This window comes from Boleophthalmus pectinirostris, unplaced genomic scaffold (genome assembly GCF_026225935.1).
Source record: "Boleophthalmus pectinirostris isolate CB_2022bp ecotype Guang Dong unplaced genomic scaffold, ASM2622593v1 HiC_scaffold_16, whole genome shotgun sequence".
Taxonomy (NCBI): domain Eukaryota; kingdom Metazoa; phylum Chordata; class Actinopteri; order Gobiiformes; family Gobiidae; genus Boleophthalmus; species Boleophthalmus pectinirostris.
Genome location: NW_026571095.1, coordinates 25,803,933 through 25,824,158, shown reverse-complemented (window position 1 = coordinate 25,824,158; position 20,226 = coordinate 25,803,933). Strand labels below are relative to the sequence as shown.

At 37.0% G+C, this 20,226-nt stretch overlaps 1 protein-coding gene across 1 annotated transcript in view; it reads left to right on the top strand.

Annotated features, from left to right (window-relative positions):
* Positions 1-17,099, top strand: part of LOC110153464 (rho GTPase-activating protein 29-like) — a 106,985-nt gene extending 89,886 nt beyond the window's left edge. Inside the window, 10 exon segments of the mRNA XM_020917363.2 lie at positions 1,835-1,953; positions 3,756-3,890; positions 5,311-5,389; positions 5,391-5,407; positions 6,635-6,798; positions 6,903-7,091; positions 7,982-8,119; positions 9,195-9,427; positions 12,134-12,434; positions 13,872-17,099. Of these exon segments, the coding sequence (XP_020773022.2) occupies positions 1,835-1,953; positions 3,756-3,890; positions 5,311-5,389; positions 5,391-5,407; positions 6,635-6,798; positions 6,903-7,091; positions 7,982-8,119; positions 9,195-9,427; positions 12,134-12,434; positions 13,872-15,008 (2,512 nt within the window). The 3' untranslated portion in view covers positions 15,009-17,099.
* The last annotated feature ends 3,127 nt before the right edge of the window (positions 17,100-20,226 follow it).

Sequence of the window (20,226 nt, the reverse complement as noted above, 5' to 3'; positions counted from 1 at the left end):
AGCGAAAACACAAAGGGAGAGAGACAGAGAGAAAGAAGAGAGGAGGAAGAGACAGGAAGAGAAGCAAGGATATGGGAGAGTAGAGATAGGGGGAGAGAAAAAGACAGGGGAAGAGTGAGACAGAGAAAAAGGAGAGCGGGGTAGAGAAGAGAGAGAAGAGAGGAGGAACAGTCAGAAATAAAAAGGAGGATTAGGGACAGGGAGTAGAGATAGAGGAGAGAGAGAAAGACAGAGGGAGAGAGGAGAAAGAGGGAGAGGAAGAGAGAGTAAGCGCGAGAGGGGGACAGGGTGCTGGTGTGTCTTCCTGAGGAAATATCTGTGGCCGTATGAATGCAGAGAGGAGATTGAGAGCGTGAGAGCTGTCCACAGAGTCTGTCAGCCCCTCACATTCTTCACACACACATGTTTTCATTTATCTGTACGTTTAACTGTACATTACACATGTCTTATGTTATACGATATCAACACTGCCCATACAGAATAAACAGGCCTGTCAGGATAATTACTATATCAACTTCAATATATGGAAGCTGGAACTATATATATTTGGGGTTAATATTTATTGTAGGGGTGTGCAAAATGTCAAAATATCGATATATCGTATTTTTTAATGTGACGATACAGTACTGATATCGTGGGCTACTCTATCGATATATCACCGAGAGTATTTTTTGGTTTATTTTACTTAATTATTTTGTTACAGCGCTACAGTTTTGTTGCTTGTTTAGAAGAAGGCAACAGATTTGACATTTTCACAGTTTTAGATTTATAATGGGTTAAGAAAGAATTTGCCGTATTACTTTTTAATAACTACACCTTAATTAGGATTAAAGGTGCATTCTGTAACTTTTCTGGTGGAGGGTCCGTCAAATGCTTTTCTCAGAGACCAAATGAAACCAAGTTACAGGTCAGATCTGTGGTTAGGCAACCCTGCTCACAGTCAGAATGCCTGATTTTGTAGATATTTTTTAGCTATAAAACCACCTGTATTTGAATAAATGTAAGGTAGAGCTGTTTAAAGTCATACATTCCAGGCAGAGCAATGACATATTTATAGAAACAAGCAACCGAAAAGTTCCACAGTCCACCTTTAACAAAGCATGTATAATTTAATACAACTTTCTGTCTTTCTACAGAGCTACAGTTTTGTTACTTGTTTAGAGAAAGGGAACTCATTTATGCAACACATTTGACACTTTCACTGTTTTGACGAAAATAAGTGTTTAATATGAACTTTACACAAGAAGTGGTTTAACAAAGACTTTTAGTATCACAGCCATTATTTGTTTATTGAACTGTATCAAATTGATTTGAAATATATTGTATTGAATTGACAGTGCACTGTATTGAGATATGTATCGTATCGTGGCATCTGTATCGAGATATGTATCATATCGTGGTCTATGTATCGTGATATGTATCATATCGTGGTCTATGTATCGAGATATGTATCTTATTGTGGCCTGTGTATTGAGGTATGTATTGTATCGGCAACCTCTTAATGATACCCAGCTCTAATCGTGTGTACATTTTCTTTATACTACTGGGAAATTTGTGGTTATTTTTTGGTTTTATGATAAGATTTAAGCCGTAAAAGGTTAAATAAATAACTTCTATGATTCATTACAGATCCAAACTAATTACTTCAGTGTGCCATTCTTTTACATTTTGAATATTTTTGAGTATTTATGTCAAAGACATATTAGTTTCAAGTTCAAGTAGCGGACCCTCCACCTTAGAAGTTACACCTTTCACCTTTAAGTCTAAGAATCCTGCTGCCCTCCACTGTTTACAGTCTAAATTTGTGACTAAGTTTTTATTTTTTTTTTCATAGGTTTATCTTTAACAAGCACTCTGTGAGCAGCACTCACTCGTCCCATGGAAACCTGTCTCAGGCCTCCATCACCTCCTGCGACGTCCTGGGAGGAGACGATGTGGATCTGCACCGCACAGGTAACATTATTAAAGAGAATTTAGACTTAGACTTTACTGATCCACAAGGGAAATTATTTGGACACAGTAGCTCACACATCACAATATATTATAATAACAAAGAGCAAAAATATAAATGGTAATAATACACTACCGGTCAAAAGTTGTAGGACGCCACACTTTTTCGAGTCTTTTACTGTTGACAAAAAGGCATTCTAAACTTTTGATTGATGAAAGTGTCCACCTTTGGCAGATATAACAGATGAACACTTTTTTACAACAGAAATCAAATATTCTTCAGAAAGTTCTTCCCAAGTCTGTTGCAGAAGTTCCCATAAATGTGTGACACTTGTAGATTTCTTGGTTTTCACTCTTCTGTCCAGTTCATCCCAAAACCAGCTCGATGAGGCTTAAGTCTAGAGCAGGGGTCGGCAAACTTTTTACCATGGAGTGCCAACTGAAAAAGTATAATCCTCTGAGAGTGCCACCACTAAATACCTGACCCAGTATGGGGTATAAATATGATGCAAAAACATTTTAATATGAATCATTTTGTGCTTTATTAACACACATTTTTGTTTAAATTGTGCTTCTCAATGTGTGACCCAACTCAATATTTGCAACTTTGCATATTCAAAGAAAAACTGTGCCATATGCCTATCGTACCTAACTTGTAATACAAAGATACCAGAAACAAGGTAGGCTACAATAAAGATTAAAGAACATCCATTACTGAGACTGTGCTGGACACTCCATGTTTTCAAGTTTTACCATCTTGTTCTTTTTTCCTGAGGTAGTTTTGGCAGAGCTTGAACTTGTGTTTTGTTAACTTTTATCTTTTTTTTTTACCTCTGGCTGTTCAGTTCTTACCTCTGTACCATTTAAAGCTCTTCATTGAACTTGCACGACTTGAATTGCAATAAATAACTGGAAAAATTAATCTAAAATGTTTGACCGGTAGTGTACATTCAATAGAAGTAGCAAGAATAGCAAAAGACTGGAGTCAAATAAGGCATAATTATATAAAAGTATATGTACAATTAAAATTAAATATAGAAATATAGTAATACAAATATCTTTCAGCTGTATATATACAAGAGGTCGTAAGAAGAACTCTTTAGAAATAAGCCCAATTAGGCAATAGGAATGGATTAGTTAGTTGAATAGAAACGTACTCACATGTTCTGAAATTAAAATGTATAATAAAGTGTGAAAAAAGAGTAATTATGTGAATGGTACTGCTGGTATAACTATTTTGTATAATGTACAAGTTGGTCTTTTTATGGGAAATGACAACTAATTTCAAAAAACAAGCTGCCAATCTTCTTTTTTTCTGCTTTCTTTTATGTGTACGTACTATAGATCTGTGCACTTTTTGAGTTGTCACAAAAAATGTATTTAGTTACTACGATACCACAATGGAAACAATAATTTTCTTTGATAACTGAGCATAATATTCAACTGAAAATAAATGTAGTGTATTTATTATTATGTGGTCAAGACTCTGGAGAGGTCAAATTTCACTCTATTTATGTATTTAATGAGTATCAACGTTCAGTACTAATTTACTAAGTTTGACCTTTACTAAATGTTGTTAAAGTTCAGCCTGAGGTCTAATATTTAAAAATAAAAGTAAAACCTCATAAAAATATTACAACAAAATGTGCATCTTTTTTGCAGAAACTCCAGCCACAGGGACTTACCTAACATCCTGACTCATGGAAACTGTCTGAGACGATAACTTAAAGCTCAGCTGTCTTTCCCGGCGTGTGCGATTCCCACTTCATTTTCACACTGATCACTTTAAATGTTCTTTTGTTTAGCCTTGAGGACCCAGGCCCCCCACCGGACTTGGTTTACGGGCTCCCAGGGCAGTCACGGGGGGATGTGCAGTGACTCCGAGAGCGCAGGGGGCAGCAGCGAGTCCCGGTCTATGGACTCGCCCACGGCCAGTCCAGGTATGTATTTTACTATTATATCTATTTATTATCTATTATCTATCCTCCTCTTTTTAAAATAATATACTAATAGTTAATTGAGAATGATTCAGGCTTAGAACTACTTAATTAAGTCTTAATAAACCCTTTGAATTGAGTATTTTTTTATGCTGTAATAACACAAAATTGTAGTAATTTTATAGTGGCACTGGTACTATCAATTGTACTTTATTCTAATAACTCTGGTTTCATATATATTATAAATTTAATGGACTTATTGTGCCAGTACATGGAATTAATGGGAATTTTTCAGTAGACGGTTGAAATTCCTCATCTTCTGATCTCATGATCTCATGAATTGAGTCTTTTTCAAGCTTTAATAAGGCAAAATTGTAGTTATTTTATAATGCCACTGGTACTATGAATTGTACTGTATTCTAATAGCTCTTTTTTAGTATATATTATAGATTTATAGAGTATATATTATAGATTTACACAGACTTATTGTGCCAGTACATGGAATTTTTGGGAATTTTTCAGTATACAGTTGAAATTCCTCATCTTAACTTAACTTTTAGAAGAAATTCTGCCAAATATTATATTGGTACATGGTATTTTTTTCTTTCAATTTTTAGTTCAAGTGTTTTAAAAAGCCGCAGTTTTTCATATAACTTAGATTTGTTATTATTTGTGTTAGACATTTATAGACTCGTGACATTTATAGGTAACTTTTTAATTAATAGCCTTAATAAACCCTTTGTTCATTATGAATTGAGTCTTTTTCATGCTTTAATAACACAAAAATGTAATTATTTTATAGTGGCAGTGGTACTATGAATTGTACTGTATTCTAATAGCTTTTTTTATGTATATATTATAGATTTATGGAGTATATATTATAGATTTACATAGACTTATTGTGCCAGTACATGGAATTTTTGGGAATTTTTCAGTATACGGTTGAAATTGCTCATCTAAATATTATATTGATACATGATATAGTTTTTCTTTCACCTTTTAGTTCAAGTATTTTAAAATCCACAGTTTTTCAAGTAACTTAGATTTTTTATTATTTGTTTTAGACATTTATAGACTCATGAGAAGTAGATAAGAAGATTAGTCTGTCCAAATTACCAGAAACAACTTCTGACTGAGCGCAATACCTCAACATTTTTACAGCCTTAAATCTCTATAAAGCAAGGGTAAAATTGCGCAACATGTTTGAGGTACACGTGTTTAAAAATTTGCATATTAACATTGATATATATACAAAATAAAAATCATAGTAGCTGTGTTGTTACTGCTACTTCCCCAACGTCGACGCGGCCCACTTCTCTTCAAACGGAACTTCCCCATAGACTCCGGATTGAAACTAAAAGTGGCACACGTACGTTACAATGGGGACTTACCGTATATTTTTCTTATATTTGTTTGTCAATAGGGGATTTTAAACGCCGTCTGCCCAGGACTCCATCCACCGGGACCATGTCTTCAGCTGACGACCTGGACGAACGAGACGCCTTCCCCCTCTGACAATGGTAGGGCATCTGTGTTAGTGTTACAGTGAACGTGCTTCCTCTTAGTCAGAAATAGGTGCTTTCATTTAGAAACTAACTTTGTTTACCATGAAACCTCAAAACTGTAGTTTCACAGATTATGTAAACAACCCAAAATTACAGTCACGCGCACAAAGTAGGCAGTGTTGTAACGATACTAAAATTTCAAACTCTATTTTGAAAAGAAAATACTCTGTAGAATCAATATATTGTCATTTTCAACATTAAATCATAGTACTTTCTTTTATATTACCATGTAGTTTGTTTATCTTCATATTCCCTCAGTGGTCCAGGTAGGTTCCACAATGGGCGTTTACTCTTCTATGTGCTCTTATACTTGTTCTGATACAGCTCAAAATCGTTCTAAAGCTGTTGAGAAAAGGTTCATTTCTGTCCTGTGAATCCTGTGACTCTTTCAGTATCAATACCAGCTCAAATCAGTATCTAGTTTCGATATTAGTTTCAGTATTAGTGTCTGATTTTCGATACTTGGTCGCTTTAAAAACAGTAGGAACTGAATACATCTCAGTGTTGTAACGACTTTAATCCATTGTTTTTTTGATAAATAAGGCTGCATCTAACTAACGAAAGAAGACGTTTTTTAGTTTTTTTGACATTTTGATTTAATAATGCAGCTGTCTTTTGGCATCTGTTTTAGAGTCTGTTTAGTAGTCACAATTAGAGGTGTACAAAATTATTGAAATATCAATATATTGTATTGTTTAATGTGATGATACAGTATCGATATCATGGGCTGCTGTATCGATATATCACCAAGAGTATTTTTTGGTGTGTTTTAATTATTATTTTGTTACAGCGCTACAGATTTGTTGTTTGTTTAGTGGAAGGAAACTCGTTTATGTGACACATTTGACATTTTCACTGTTTTGATGATAAAAATGGGCGTGCTTCATGTTCACTTTGCACAAGAAGTGGTTTAACAAAGACTTTTAGTATTACAGCCATGATTTAGCCTTTATTTTTTACTGAAAAGTATCAAATCGAATTTGAAATATACCCAAAAGCTCATCATATCGAGATATGTATCGTATCGTGGCCTATGTATCGAGGTTTGTATCGTATCAGCAACTTCTTAATGATACCCAGCCCTAGTCACAATAATAATTTCGCTGCCCCAATTTGACAATCAAAGTTAATTTAATCTATAATCCCAGTAAAATTATATATATTATCTGGATGTTGTTTCAGGTCTAGCAGAGATGGTGACAGAAACCGCCAGTTCTCCAGGCCCGTTCCGAAATGCCCAGATGTCCAAGGCAGCTCAAACGCACAAACTGAGAAAACTACGAGCCCCGTCCAAATGCAGGGAGTGCGACAGTCTGGTGGTCTTCCATGGGGCCGAGTGCGAAGAGGTATTGTATACGTAACACTTATTCACAACTTCTCATAGCAGTGACAGTGAATATGTAATAAAATGAGACTTATGTTTTTTTTGTCTTTGTTCTTTCATTGCTAGTGTTCACTGGCCTGCCATAAAAAGTGCCTGGAAACTCTGGCCATTCAGTGCGGACACAAGAAGCTCCAGGGACGACTGCAGCTGTTCGGGATCGACTTCGCCCAAGCCTCAAGAAACAGTCCGGACGGGATCCCATTTATCATCAAGAAGTGCACCTCGGAGATAGAGAGTCGAGCCCTCAACATCAAGGTACTCGTCATGATAATATTTACGTAATGTCTGGATTTTTATTTTAGTTTTGTACTTTGTAAACTGACCAGTCAAAGGTTTGGACTAACCCACTCTTTTAGTATTTTTTTTTCTATATGTTTATTATGTGAAAAATCCCTTAGTCGTCCAGGTAGAATCTGTGGCAAAGGAGAAATTAAATTTGTCAACGGGACAAAGTTTATTTGGTTGAATATGTTTTTTTGAGAAATTTCTCATTTGCCTATATGTTTATTACTTCATACTACATTTGATATACATACAGAAAACTACAAATATATTAAGTAAAATATATGGAATTATTTAGTAAAGAAAATAAGTTAAATAACACTACAAAATATTTAGTGTATGTTATTATTATATATTGCAAATGTTGTTTTAGAGGTATGCCAAATTAGAATAGAGTCTAAAATGCAAATAAATAAAATAAAAATAAATAAAGCTGAGTTTGTGTGGTCCAAAAATTATCATTAAAGAACAGATTTTATGCTAAATTTAAATATTTTAGCTTTTAACCGTGTTTCAGTAATCCTCTGTAAAAAGTCTTTGCCTCTGAATCTCACAAAACACTCCATTTGAAAATTTCCCAGGATTGTTATGTCATAGATAGAGACCCTGCGCAATTTTTAAGTCTGTCAATCATTACCAGAGTTTAAATGTTTCAGAGGCCAGACATTAGCATGCTAATGGCACACTTTCTGCTTGAATTTAATTAGATGAAGACAGGACACAGAGGTCTTATTTTGACCCTTGTACAATATATTTCTTCTGAGGCAAAACTATTTTCTTTGGACATGGACCAAAATTGTGTACAACTATTTTTTTTTTTAAGTCAGAACAAGTAAATAATTGTATCTGTTGTGTTTTTACAGGGAATTTATCGGGTGAATGGAGCCAAGTCTCGTGTGGAAAAGCTTTGTCAGGCGTTTGAAAATGGCAAAGATCTGGTGGAACTGTCTGAGCTGTCGCCGCATGATATCAGCAACGTACTCAAGCTCTACCTACGACAGGTAAACTACATCATTTTCTTCCCACGTAACATAATAATAATAAAACTTAAGACGATTTGGTATGTTTTTGTCAGGTGCCTTTTGAAGTAATTCTTGTTTTGTGACTGTCTGGAGGTGGCACTTCACCTGCATGATTCTATGGAAATATAAAGTTAATAACATACTTCAGTACATTCCCCTTAGATGAGTTTTATGACATACAGTGGAAAATTGTAGCCAAATGAACAACATTTCCAGCCCAAATAAGCCAACTCACAGTAATAAAGAACACATATTTTTGTGTGTAAACATCCAAAATGGAACAAAACATTTTGGGAAATTTTTTTCTAATAATTCAAGCCGTGGAGCTTCAGATTTTACTAGAATACAACTGTGCTAAGTAGACTGAGTAGGATGTTTGTAATGGCAAGATTTTATTTGAAAAGTGGTATAGCATTTTTCTCTAATAAAAACAAAAAACCAACATATCCAATCCAATCCAACTTTATTTGTTTCCAAAGTGCTTCACATAGCAGTGCAACATTTTACTTTAAAAAGAAAAAAAAATCAGCCGAATTATGTTTAATAAAGACACTAATAGACAAATAAATAAAATAATAATAATAATATCAATAGCTCCATTCTTCAAGGTGCACCGACAAAGCAATAATATCTCAAAGCATTTGACAGACCCTCCAGCAGAAAAGTTACACAATGCACCTTTAATAGTCAATTTACGGTAGACTTTTTACCCTTAAAGTCAAATACTTTTCTTCATGGAGATGTTATTGCTTCATCTGGAATGTTTCACAGTATGGCATTAAACCTTTCTATCTTCAAGGAGACCAAACCAGACCAAGTTACAGGTCAAATCTGTGGAGAGGCGACCACGCTCACAGTCAGAATGCCTGTTTTTCTCTGTATTTTTGAGCTATAAAACCACCTGTAAATGAATAAATGTAAGGTAGAGTAGTTTAATGTCGTACTGTGGGACATTTCAAGCAGAGTAGTAATACAGTATAGCCATAGAAACCCCCCAGTGAAAAAGTTACATAGTGCACCTTTAATTTACCAATATCTGTTATCTTGTTTACAGTTACCCGAGCCCATGATTTTGTACCGATACTACAACGACTTCATCGGTCTGGCCAAAGAGTGTCAGCGCGTGATCGTGGAGGAGGCGGACATCAGGCAGAGTAACCAAACGGCGGCGAAGGAAACCCCGAGTATGGAACTGAACCGAGTCATGTTCAAGATCCGAGACCTGCTACGACAACTGCCCCCGGCCAACTACAGGACCCTCCGATATCTCATAGCACATCTGCACAAGTAAGCATGGAAATGAACTGGTCTTGGGGGTCAATATGTCTCTGTGTGAATTGTTATTGCATCCTTTTATTCCTCCAAGCTCAATTTTCAGTACAATTTTAAGTTTTCTTTTCAAAATAAAAATGGATATCAGTATTGATTTTATGAACATGCACATATATTGGACAATTAGTTGTGTTAAATGGTTAAAAAATTGGTTTAAAGCTTGCCCTTGTTGCTTGTTTCCATGGAATTTTTATTGCGTTGCCTAGAACAGTGGTCTTCAACCTTTTTAGCTCCACGGACTGGTTTTATCTCCAACAATATTTCGAGGACCGGGGGCTGCGGCGGTGCGTCATGGTTTAGTTCTGTTTTAGTCCTGTTTTATTCCTGGTTTAGTTCTGGTTTTAGACCTGGTTTAGTTCTGGTTTAGTCCTGGTTTAGTCCTGATTTAGTCCTGGTTTAGACCTGCTTTTAGTCCTGGTTTAGACCTGATTTAGTCCTGGTTTAGACCTGCTTTTAGTCCTGGTTTAGACCTGATTTAGACCTGGTTTTAGTCCTAGTTTAATCCTGGTTAAATCCTGGTTTGGTTCTGTTTTAGTCCTGGTTTAGTTCTGATTAAATTTTGTTTTAGTCCTGGTTTAGCCCTGTTTTAAACCTGGTTTAGTCCTTGTTTAGTCCTTGTTTTAGTCCTGATTTAGTCCTGGTGTAGTCCTGGTTTAGTCCTTGTTTTAGTCTTGGTTTAGTGTTGGTTTAGACCTGGTTTAGTCCTGGTATAATTTTGGTTTAGAGATGCAAATGGAAGAGGGGGTTTGTGCTTTCATGGCGCCAGGTACCAAACGGCCCACATTGCTTAATTTCAATCTCGATTAAAATTTGACTAATTACCCAGCAATTAAATATTCTTTGTGGTAAATGTTGTACTATATAAAATTTTAGGGCTATGTTCATTTTAAGATAGGTCCTCAAAAATGTTCTCTCTTTCAATTTTTCAGTTTTTGATTATTTGCGGAGACAAGGTTGTACACATATGTAGAATTTAGAAATCTCCACTTGTTGAATTTATCATAAAAAAGGAAAGAAAAGAGCTGGTTAGTGTCTACAGTGAGAGTAAATTTAATATTGTGTGTCCAAAATGGTGAAATCTAAAATATACAGTAATTTTAGCTGATTAACCTGAAGGAATTTATTCACACGAGCTGGACTGCAGTACAATCCTGTCTTCAAAAATCGTTATCCTACAGTGACATTTCTGATTGCTTTTCATGAATAATGGTGAACTTGCATGCTATAGTTCATGTTGCATGTAGACGCTCTGAATCCTACAATAGCTTTGAGGAAACAGAGGAAACTTCCCCGTGACTTTGAGGAAGTGGAATTGAGGGACGGACTATTTTTAGTTGGGTTTTTAGTCCTGCACATATTTTTAACATCTTGGTTGTAGACGCGTTTGTGTATAAATATGTTTCTGCCGTGGGTTTTATAAGTCATTTTAAACCAAAATAGCAGCCGCTCAAATCTGAGTCCCTAAAGGCTGGGCAAGAAAAATTGGGACAAAGTTTGTGGTAGTACGAGCCTTAAATGAAGCAATAAAGAAATAAAACAAACAAGCAAAAACGCTGGTTATAACGTTTAGGTTGTTGATTGACAATCTTCCAAAAATGACAATGATAGAAAAGCAAATGTGTGTTTCTGATCATTGGTTGGTTCTGAGGTTTCTGAATTTTATTTTTTTACATTTTATTGACAGCAGCACCCAAACAGATTACTATTTCAGGCAGGTTGGCAGGTTAGAACCATATAGGTTACCTCCACACTTGCATAATCTCTCTTAAAAAATTGTGACTATATTTGGAACTAAATTTGGAGTAGACCTGAACTAAAGCAGGACTAGAACCAAGACCAAATCAAGTCTACATTTGGACTCAAGTTGGGTTAAAACTCGGACAAAGAGAATAATAATAATATTTTTCAAAATAAAACCAAAAATAAGAAAACGAGTTTTCAGTTTCAGTTTTTGATTTTGTGTTCAAATGAATAATGGAAAAAACAGATAATAGCCGTTTCCCGTTTCCATGATTTAAATTGCGATGTTGGACTTTTGCACCGCATACAGACTAAAACAGGACTACACTAGGACTGAACTTAGGACTAAACCAGGACTAAACCCGCCACAGTCCTGGTCTCAGTCCCGGTCTCAGTCCTGGTCCTGGTCCTGGTCCCGGTCTGGCTCTGGTCTCTGCTCTGGTCTGGTCCTGGTCCTGGTCCTGGTCTCAGTCCTGATCACCCAACAGTCTACACCTCCAGGTCCATCTCAACGCTCAGTCCTGGTTTAGTCCTGGTGTAGTCCTCTTTTAGTCCTGGTTCAATCCTGGTTCAGTCTTGGTTCAGTCCGGCATCGCAGTTTAAGTTACAGAAACGGGAAATTGGGGGAATTTTTTTCCATTATTCATTTAAACACAAAATCAAAAACTGAAGAAATGAATCATTATCTGTTTTTTCATTTTGATTTTGGAGACAAATAATGAAGAAAATAGTAGTTTCTTTCTTATTTTTTTGTTTTATTTTGAAAAACTAATGATACACAAGAATTCTATGTATTTTTCTTTATACAGTAATTGCAACTTTTTGAAACACTGACTTAAATTGTAAAGCTATATGTTTACATAATTTAAATTTATTTTATGTATTGTCACTACTATAATACTTCTGTTTTGACGTCCACAGAGTGACGGAGCAGGCCGAGGAGAACAAAATGACTGCGAGTAACCTGGGCATCATCTTTGGTCCGACCCTGGTCAAGCCTCGGCAGGCGGATGCGGAGGTCTCGCTCTCGTCTCTGGTGGATTATCCGTACCAGGCCCTGATGGTGGAGCTGCTGGTCAGACATTATCAGACCGTCTTTGACCCCATGCCTCTGCCCGGGTCTGAGCTGAGCACCGCGGGGCAGGCTTCTCCCAAACTCACCCCCCAAGAGAAGATTCAGAGGCTCAGTAGACACTCCACCTCACTCATGGATATAAAAGAGGTGAGTTGACTCTGTACTATGAAGGATTTGATACACACTCATTTTAAAACACTAGCTTTTTATTCACAAAATCAGTAAATATGTATTAACCAAGATAAGGGCCTGACCGATATGGAGTTTTTTGAGGCCAATAATGATACCGATGAAATGGGAGTTGGAGGTGCCGATATAAAAGCCGATATATTAGTGATGTAAAAATTCACTGTAAATCTTCAGTTGGTTATTAAAATTTTGGTCTGGCTCTACTGGATTTAAATTGAGTTTGTTTTGGTGACATTTATAGTTTTACTACCTCTTTACTGTCACATTTAAAGACAGTAGGTCGGCTGAAGTCAGATTTATTTATAGTCAGTCAGTATCGTGGATCAAACACAAGAACTTTTAAAGCAGAGCCTCAGTGTAGTGCACATGAGTGACGGTGCGTTCAGGGGCAGTACGGCGTCACACACACAGACAAATTACTCCACAGATAAATATTAGAACATTTATTTGTCTGTAAATTGGATTAAATGGACATAATATACAGAGGCTAAGCTTTATAATGAGGTATAACATGTCCATTTTGGCAAGATTTAGGCCGATAACCGATATGTCTCAAAGTGCCCATATCGGGCGATAATACCGACCAACCGATATATTGGTTGGGCCCTAATCAAGATATTTAAAAGGTATCAACAAAATAAGTCATTACAATGCAGTATGTGGTAATACAGGAAGTGCTCTACTGTGTTTTTTTACTCCAAACACCTTCACTAGAATCATTTGGATAATTTCAGCCCTGGAATTGCCAATCTCGACTGAACAAAAAGTGAAAGGTAGCTGTTAATTTAGACAGTAGACAGACTAATAATAAAGGATTACTCAAACATGTGTGAATCAAACAAAACACAACTCCAGAAATGCTTTTTTTAATCACATAACAACATTCTAGCATGGGTTAAAGCTCACAAGAATCAATTTAGTGTAATATTGGCCATTTAAAGCTTTGTAACTTTATTTTCTTAATTTTGAATCTTCTTTTTGCACTGAAACTGTGAAAGCTACGCTGAAAAACATGCATCCTTACTGTTATTTGACCTAGTCGAGGCCCCCCTCCTGTTTGTTTCCATAGAAATCTTGTTCCTTTGGCTATAGTTATACACAGAATGGTATAAAACTGGTCTCCATGCAGAATATTCTGAAGTGGTTTTAAGTCTGGACATCTCTAGAACATTACATAGTATGTGGTTTAGCAATTTATTCATTTTAGTCCAAAGGGTTACACAAAATCTTGGACAAATTAACACTTCTCACTCTTTTTTATCTGCTATTTTAACACACAAACACTGCACATTTATCTTTCAAAATGCAATTGAGGAGAATAGTGCAGTTTCCTTGTCGCTTTGACCACTGTTCCAAAAACGCAATCAAAATCTAATTATTTTCTTCTTCCTTTAGACGGCCAAAGTCTTCAAGAGATACTCCTCTGTGATCCCGTCATCTCACATCCTGAACGAAGTGGAGGAGGTGCAGCCTGGAACAGACCGCACGGACGGCTCCAACCTCGAGAAAACCAACGGGACCCTGACCTCCGCAGCCTCCCCGGAGCCCCAGAAATCCACCCCGGTCTTTACTCGCTCCTCCACACAGTCCACTCTCCTCCCCTCCACCACCATGGCCCAGAAAGTCCAGCTACGCGCCCAACGAACCCGCCAGTTCTCTCGTCCAATCAGCATGCCTCTTGAACGCCTCCCCAATCCCGCGCAAATCAGCGAAAGGAACAACCGCAACGTGGTTAACGCGAACGCCGATGGGGCTTTGGAACGGGACAGCGTTTCGGAAACCATCCAGGAAGTCCCCGAACCTGAAAAAGTGCGTTCATCTCGAGTCAGTACTTACTACATTACGCCATTTATCGACACGCAAACTATGCAAAGGAGAACTTGGGATAGAAAGTACAAGCACTATGACGTTACGCCGAGAACTGCTATGATTGTCGCGAACTCTACCGCTCCGGGTCAAGTTAAACCCAGTTCTTCTATCCCGATTACAACGGCTTCATCAACGGCGTCAACCACAGGCAGCGTTACAAATGTGTTCTCGACGAGCCCCTACGCTGCTTCGCTAAAATCGGTTTGGACTAAAAGGGAGCTTGATACCGAAAATACAGACCCTACCAATTCGCCAAAGGTTCCAATAACTTTGCGAGCGCCAAGAACACTTCAACCCCCTCCAGGAACTTTTTACAAACCGCCCACGTCTATAAACAACCGTGCAAGGACAATTCCAAGCTGGACTGCTATTATTACTACCACTACTACGACTACGACTACAATCGCTTCAACCTCGCCAACGCAAGCTTCCCCGGACAAGCTGGCACCTTCGCCGACCGGAAAAAGCCGTCCGCAGTCCAGGCTAGAGGCGCAGGATTCGATAGACAGCGCCATAGATGCCCCGGCAAGCCCGTCCCCGCCGCAGTCCCCTCCCCCCGGCAGTCCGGACGAAACGAGTCCCACCGAAAATAAAAACGTTTACCAAAGACTGAGATCGCGCAGGCCACCGGAGCTGGAGCACAGGGAGGCGCATTTTGTGTAAAGCCAAATCTACATTGCAAAAAATGATTATCTGTGTTGGTTTAAATGGTTGAAATTCAGAATATTGATCTCGTTTGGCAAAAAAATTGACAACATAATATTTATTTAAGTCTGTCAGTGAAGTTTAGGGTTATCAAAAGCATCGAAAACCAGATACTTATCGATTCTAGATACACATTTGAGCAAGTATTGATACAAAAAGTTACATTTACAGGCCAAAAATGAACCTTTTCTGAATCGATGTGGACAGATATAACACCACATGGTAATATAAAAGAAAGTACTACGATTTAATATTGAAAATCACAATCTGTTGTCTAAAGCAAGAGTGTTTTTTTCATTATTATCATCGTCATATTGGATGGAGTTAGACGTTTGCATAAGTAAATTAAAGTAGATAATAAAACATACCTAAATTGTTACAAAATATATTAAAACAAAGCCAAAATTGAAACTACATGAGTAAAATTTCTGTCACATTTCTGTATTTCAGTCATTTCTGCTGATGTAGGTCGTACTTATTTGCAGTGCATCATCTTGTTGTAAATAGATCGTCTGTGCCATAGTAAATATATTGGGAGGTATTTTTTTATTTGTCAAACAGTGAATGAGTGGATAGCCTGGTCAGCCTTTTTGTCTATTAAAAAATAATACAACTTTCATGCATTGGAACAAATGGTTTTAGATTAGATGAGTGCTGGCCAGTATTGGGAGACAATGTCCAATGTGCGTAGTTCATTTTAGCATTTTTATTTATTATGATACAATTAAACCTGATTTTGTAAAATGTAATAAAGGCCGGAGGGGGAAAAAAGAAGAAAAAATGTGGATTGAGAATAGAGAGCAGTTAAAAGAACCAGTGCAGAATAAACTAACAGTGGTGGAAAGAGGTTTAGTCAAGTAAAAGTACTGTTACGTGGCTAAAAATGTACTAAATTACAAGTAAAAGTACTGTTACACGGCAAGAAATGTACTAAATTACAAATAAAAGTACTGTTATGGCTAAAATGTAATCAATTACAAGTAAAAGTACTATTACATGGCAAAAAATTTACTAAATTACAAGTAAAAGTACTGTTACATGGCAAAAAAATTACTAAATTACAAGTAAAAGTACTGGTATGGCAAAAATGTAATCAGTTACAAGTAAAAGTACTGTTACATGGCTGAAAATGTACTTAATTACAAGTAAAAGTACTGTTACATGGCTAAAAACGTACAAAATTACAAGTAAAAGTACTCTTACATGGCAAAAAATGTACAAAATTACAAGTAAAAGTACTCTTACAGGGCTAAAAATGTACTCAGTTACAAGTAAAAGTACTCTTACAGGGCTAAAAATTTACTCAGTTACAAGTAAAAGTACAGTTATGGCAAAAATGTAATCAGTTACAAGTGAAAGTACTTTTACTTCACTAAAAAATGTACTAAATTACAAGTAAAAGTACTACTGTCAAATTTGTACTTAAAGGTGCACTGTGTAACTTTTCTGGTGGAGGTCTGTCACCAGCTTCTCTGTTACCTGGAATGTTCCACTGTATGGCACTACACTTATTTATCTCCATGGAGACAACCATAAAACCAAGTTACATGTCAGATCTGTGGAGTAGCGAGCCAACTCATAGTAAGAATGTAAGTTTTTAAGTCAGTAGAAGCCATTGTTATTGAGTAAAAACAAGATGGATACTGGATATGTTTAATGCCATACTGGGACATTTTAGAGGAAGCAACAGTATCGCCATGGATACAAGAAGTTGGCGGACGCTCTTCTAGAAAAGTTACACAGTGCATCTTTGAGTAAATGTAAAAAGAACACATGAAAAACACTATTCAGAGCAAAGTTACTAGTTACTTTTCACCACAATTTTACCAACATTTTTCAAAAATGAAAGTGAATTAAGTTGTTTTAACCCACAATTTGCGTAATTTCTGTCCAATCAGAGCAGGTGATGTTGTTTTGTGAGTTTGTACGTATAAAGAGGCTTTGGACTAAATGGGACTTGGGCTGTTTTTAGTAATTTTTATGATTTAAAAAGTAACTAATTGCAATTACATGGCTAGAATTATACTCAGTTACAGGTACAGGCTTTTTTTTTTAAAAATCCCCCAAATCTGCTCCATTACATTAACTTGAGTATTTGTAATTAGTTACTTTCCACTCCTGCTAATTAATGAATAGAAATATGAGGAAAAATTGGGAAAAGTTCAGACCTCTTTCTCTTTTAGTGTAATGTTTGAATGGGTTTGGTTGACCAGGCTACACAATGGAAGAAATAAGGTGTTTGGAAGAGAAACCATACAAGTGTTATATATGTTATTTACACATTGAAGTAACTGTTACTGTGGCTGCTCTGGCCAAAAAAGAAATGCATGATTTTTATATTTATATCAATAAGGTTTTCTATTGTTCATGTTGAAATCTTGTCTATTAAAGCTGCATTGTGTACGGTAACTTTTCCGGTGGAGGGGCCGACAAATGCTTTTCTACACGGAGATGTTATTGGACATCAGGAATTTTTCACAGCACGGTGTTAAACCTTTCTATCGTAGGGATGTAACAATAACCGAAATATCGTGATATCATATCGTCAGAGTTAAATTAAAAGTTATGGTGCAGCAACAGCTAAAATGCACAGAGAGAACTACATAGACCATGATCCTTTGCTCCATTTCAGTGTAGAAACATGAAGAAATAACAGCTCTAAGCACTTTTAAGTCTTAGTTCTTTGGAATAAGTCTTGTCGAAAAAGTCGCACATTGCCTCCACAAAATATCGCAATAAATATCGTGATTATATTGCGTAAATATCGCAAGAAATTTGGATATTCTTACATCCCTAATCATGAGCTTTCCCAGGATATATCACAATAAATATCATGCCATGAGGTTCATATCGTAACGATATCGTATCGTGAGACTTGGATATCGTTACGCCCTATTCTATCGTCATGGAGACCAAACCAGACCAAGTTACAGGTCAGATCTGTGGAGAGGCGACCCCGCTCTCAGTCAGAATGCCTGTTTTTCGACGTATTTTTAAGCACCTGTAATTGAATAAATTTAAGTTCGAGCTGTTTAATGTCATACTGTGGAACATTCCCGACATCTCCATTGAAACAAGCAGGTGACGGACCCCCAACCGAAAAGTTACACAGTGCACCTTTAAGAAAACATAAATATATTGTACATTGATTGAGATGGTATAATATTGTAATCATTCAATGCACTTATGGCAAGTTCAAAATCTAATGTTGCCTTATTTTGTTAATGCAGGCATCATTTTTTTGTATTTTATTCCTTGAGGAGGATATGGAAGTATTTTTAACATAATATTTTGATTTTAGTTCATAATTTCCATGGTAAATTATATTCGTAGTAGTCATTGATTGGTACATCTTTGTCAATAAGTAAATTCTTTATGTGTTTACGTTTGTACAAATAGAAAATTCTGCATGTTTGTCACAGTAATTTTGTCCCATCCTTGTTGTGGTTTGAGAGGTGGCATGCAACCATTTTTTTTGCTGCAAATTAAAATGTATTTTAAATATTTCATGGTCATTTTGTATTTTATTTGGCTTTTTCTTTGCTGTCTTTTGGTTACTAACATTTATTCTCTTTTCTTTATTAACCTATTTTGATGCTTGTTTCAGAATACTTCATTCTTAGTATTGTAATTGTATTGAGTTGTGTTTTGTTTCATTCACACATGTTTGAGTAACCCTTTATTTAGTCTGTGTGCATCTAAAAAACTCAAAATGTTCTGTTCCACCTTGTGATGTCATGAAGCCATAGTTTTCAAGTTTACGGTTTTCTTTTGCCTTTTTTTTTAGTAGAGATTGTCAATTCCAGGGCTGAAATCATCCAAATGATTCTAGTGAAGGTGTACGGAATTTAAAAACACAGTGGAGCACTTCCTGTATTATCACATGACATCACAAGGTGGAATAGGTGCAATAGGTGAAATATTTTTTATTATATCTTTTAAGGCTGTAAAACCCCTCACCACACACTTTATACACTTTCTCAGACAGGACACTTACAACCCTTTTTGCATCCTTCTTAAAACTTATTGCTGCTGTCGTCCTTTTGTGATTTTCGTTCTTTATGTAACGGACCAAAGATTAATTTATTCCGTAATGGAGCCCTACAGCGCGGACTGAACCAAGACTAAACCAGGACTAACCCAAGACTAACCTAGGACTGATTCCAGGACTGAACAAAGAGGACTAAACCAGGACTGAAGCAGGACTGAACTAGAACTAAAACGGGACTGAAACAGGAGAAAAACAGGACTAAACCAGAACTGAAACAGGACTCACTGTCGGGACGGGCTTGGAGGTGACTGCAAGAGAAAGTACTGGCTCAGCTCCGCACCTCATGGAGGAAAGCGCGGCAATTGCCCGATCTCGCTTTGTGGACACCCTGCTTCCGTGTTCTCTCTCTTAAGTCCAAGATTAGTCCTGGTTTAGTCCTGACCTGCCCGTGTGTAATTACTACCCGCCCGTAAAATTACAGAACATTAAAACCCACCTGTTTCAGCAACTATTTGCCTGTACCCGACCCGGTTCAGGACTCTGCTACAGCTGCGTAACTTCTCCCTTCCTTCTGCGTGTCCAGAAGTCCAACTTTTTGTGCGATGGTTACATCTTCCTTTGCCTTTAGGGTTGGCAAGAGCGTTTGTCGGTGCAGAACGTTTCGCCGACATTGTGGTTTTTGTCGGGGAGAAAACTTGCAAACATACAACACTTCAGAATCACACTGATAGAGATCGAACATTTATGTAAATTTGGCAGGTGAACACACGGCACGGAGGAGATTGATTGACAGTGGTCTGCAGTCTCTTATCCAATCAGGACGCAGGGGGAGGAACGCAATGCATGTTCATACACTGTAAAAAAAAAAAAAGAAAAGGCAAAATTCCACACAAAAAATCTGCGAGACCGGGAAAAGTGAACCTCGATAGAGAGAGGGAAAATTAATGAAATGAATGACATTGTGTGCTTAACAGATCTCGTTCCTCTAAAGCATCGTCTGATATCGGACCCGGGATGCACCTGCGGACACCACACTCCTAATTCCCCCCTCAAAATGGCCGCCTGTCTTCTCCGTGTTGAGCTGGAGATTAGAGCAATCAGATTAGCCCTGACCTGCACCGCTCCACTGTCAACAGCAACTATGAGAATCACTACACAAGTCCACCTCAACGCAACGTAATGTTT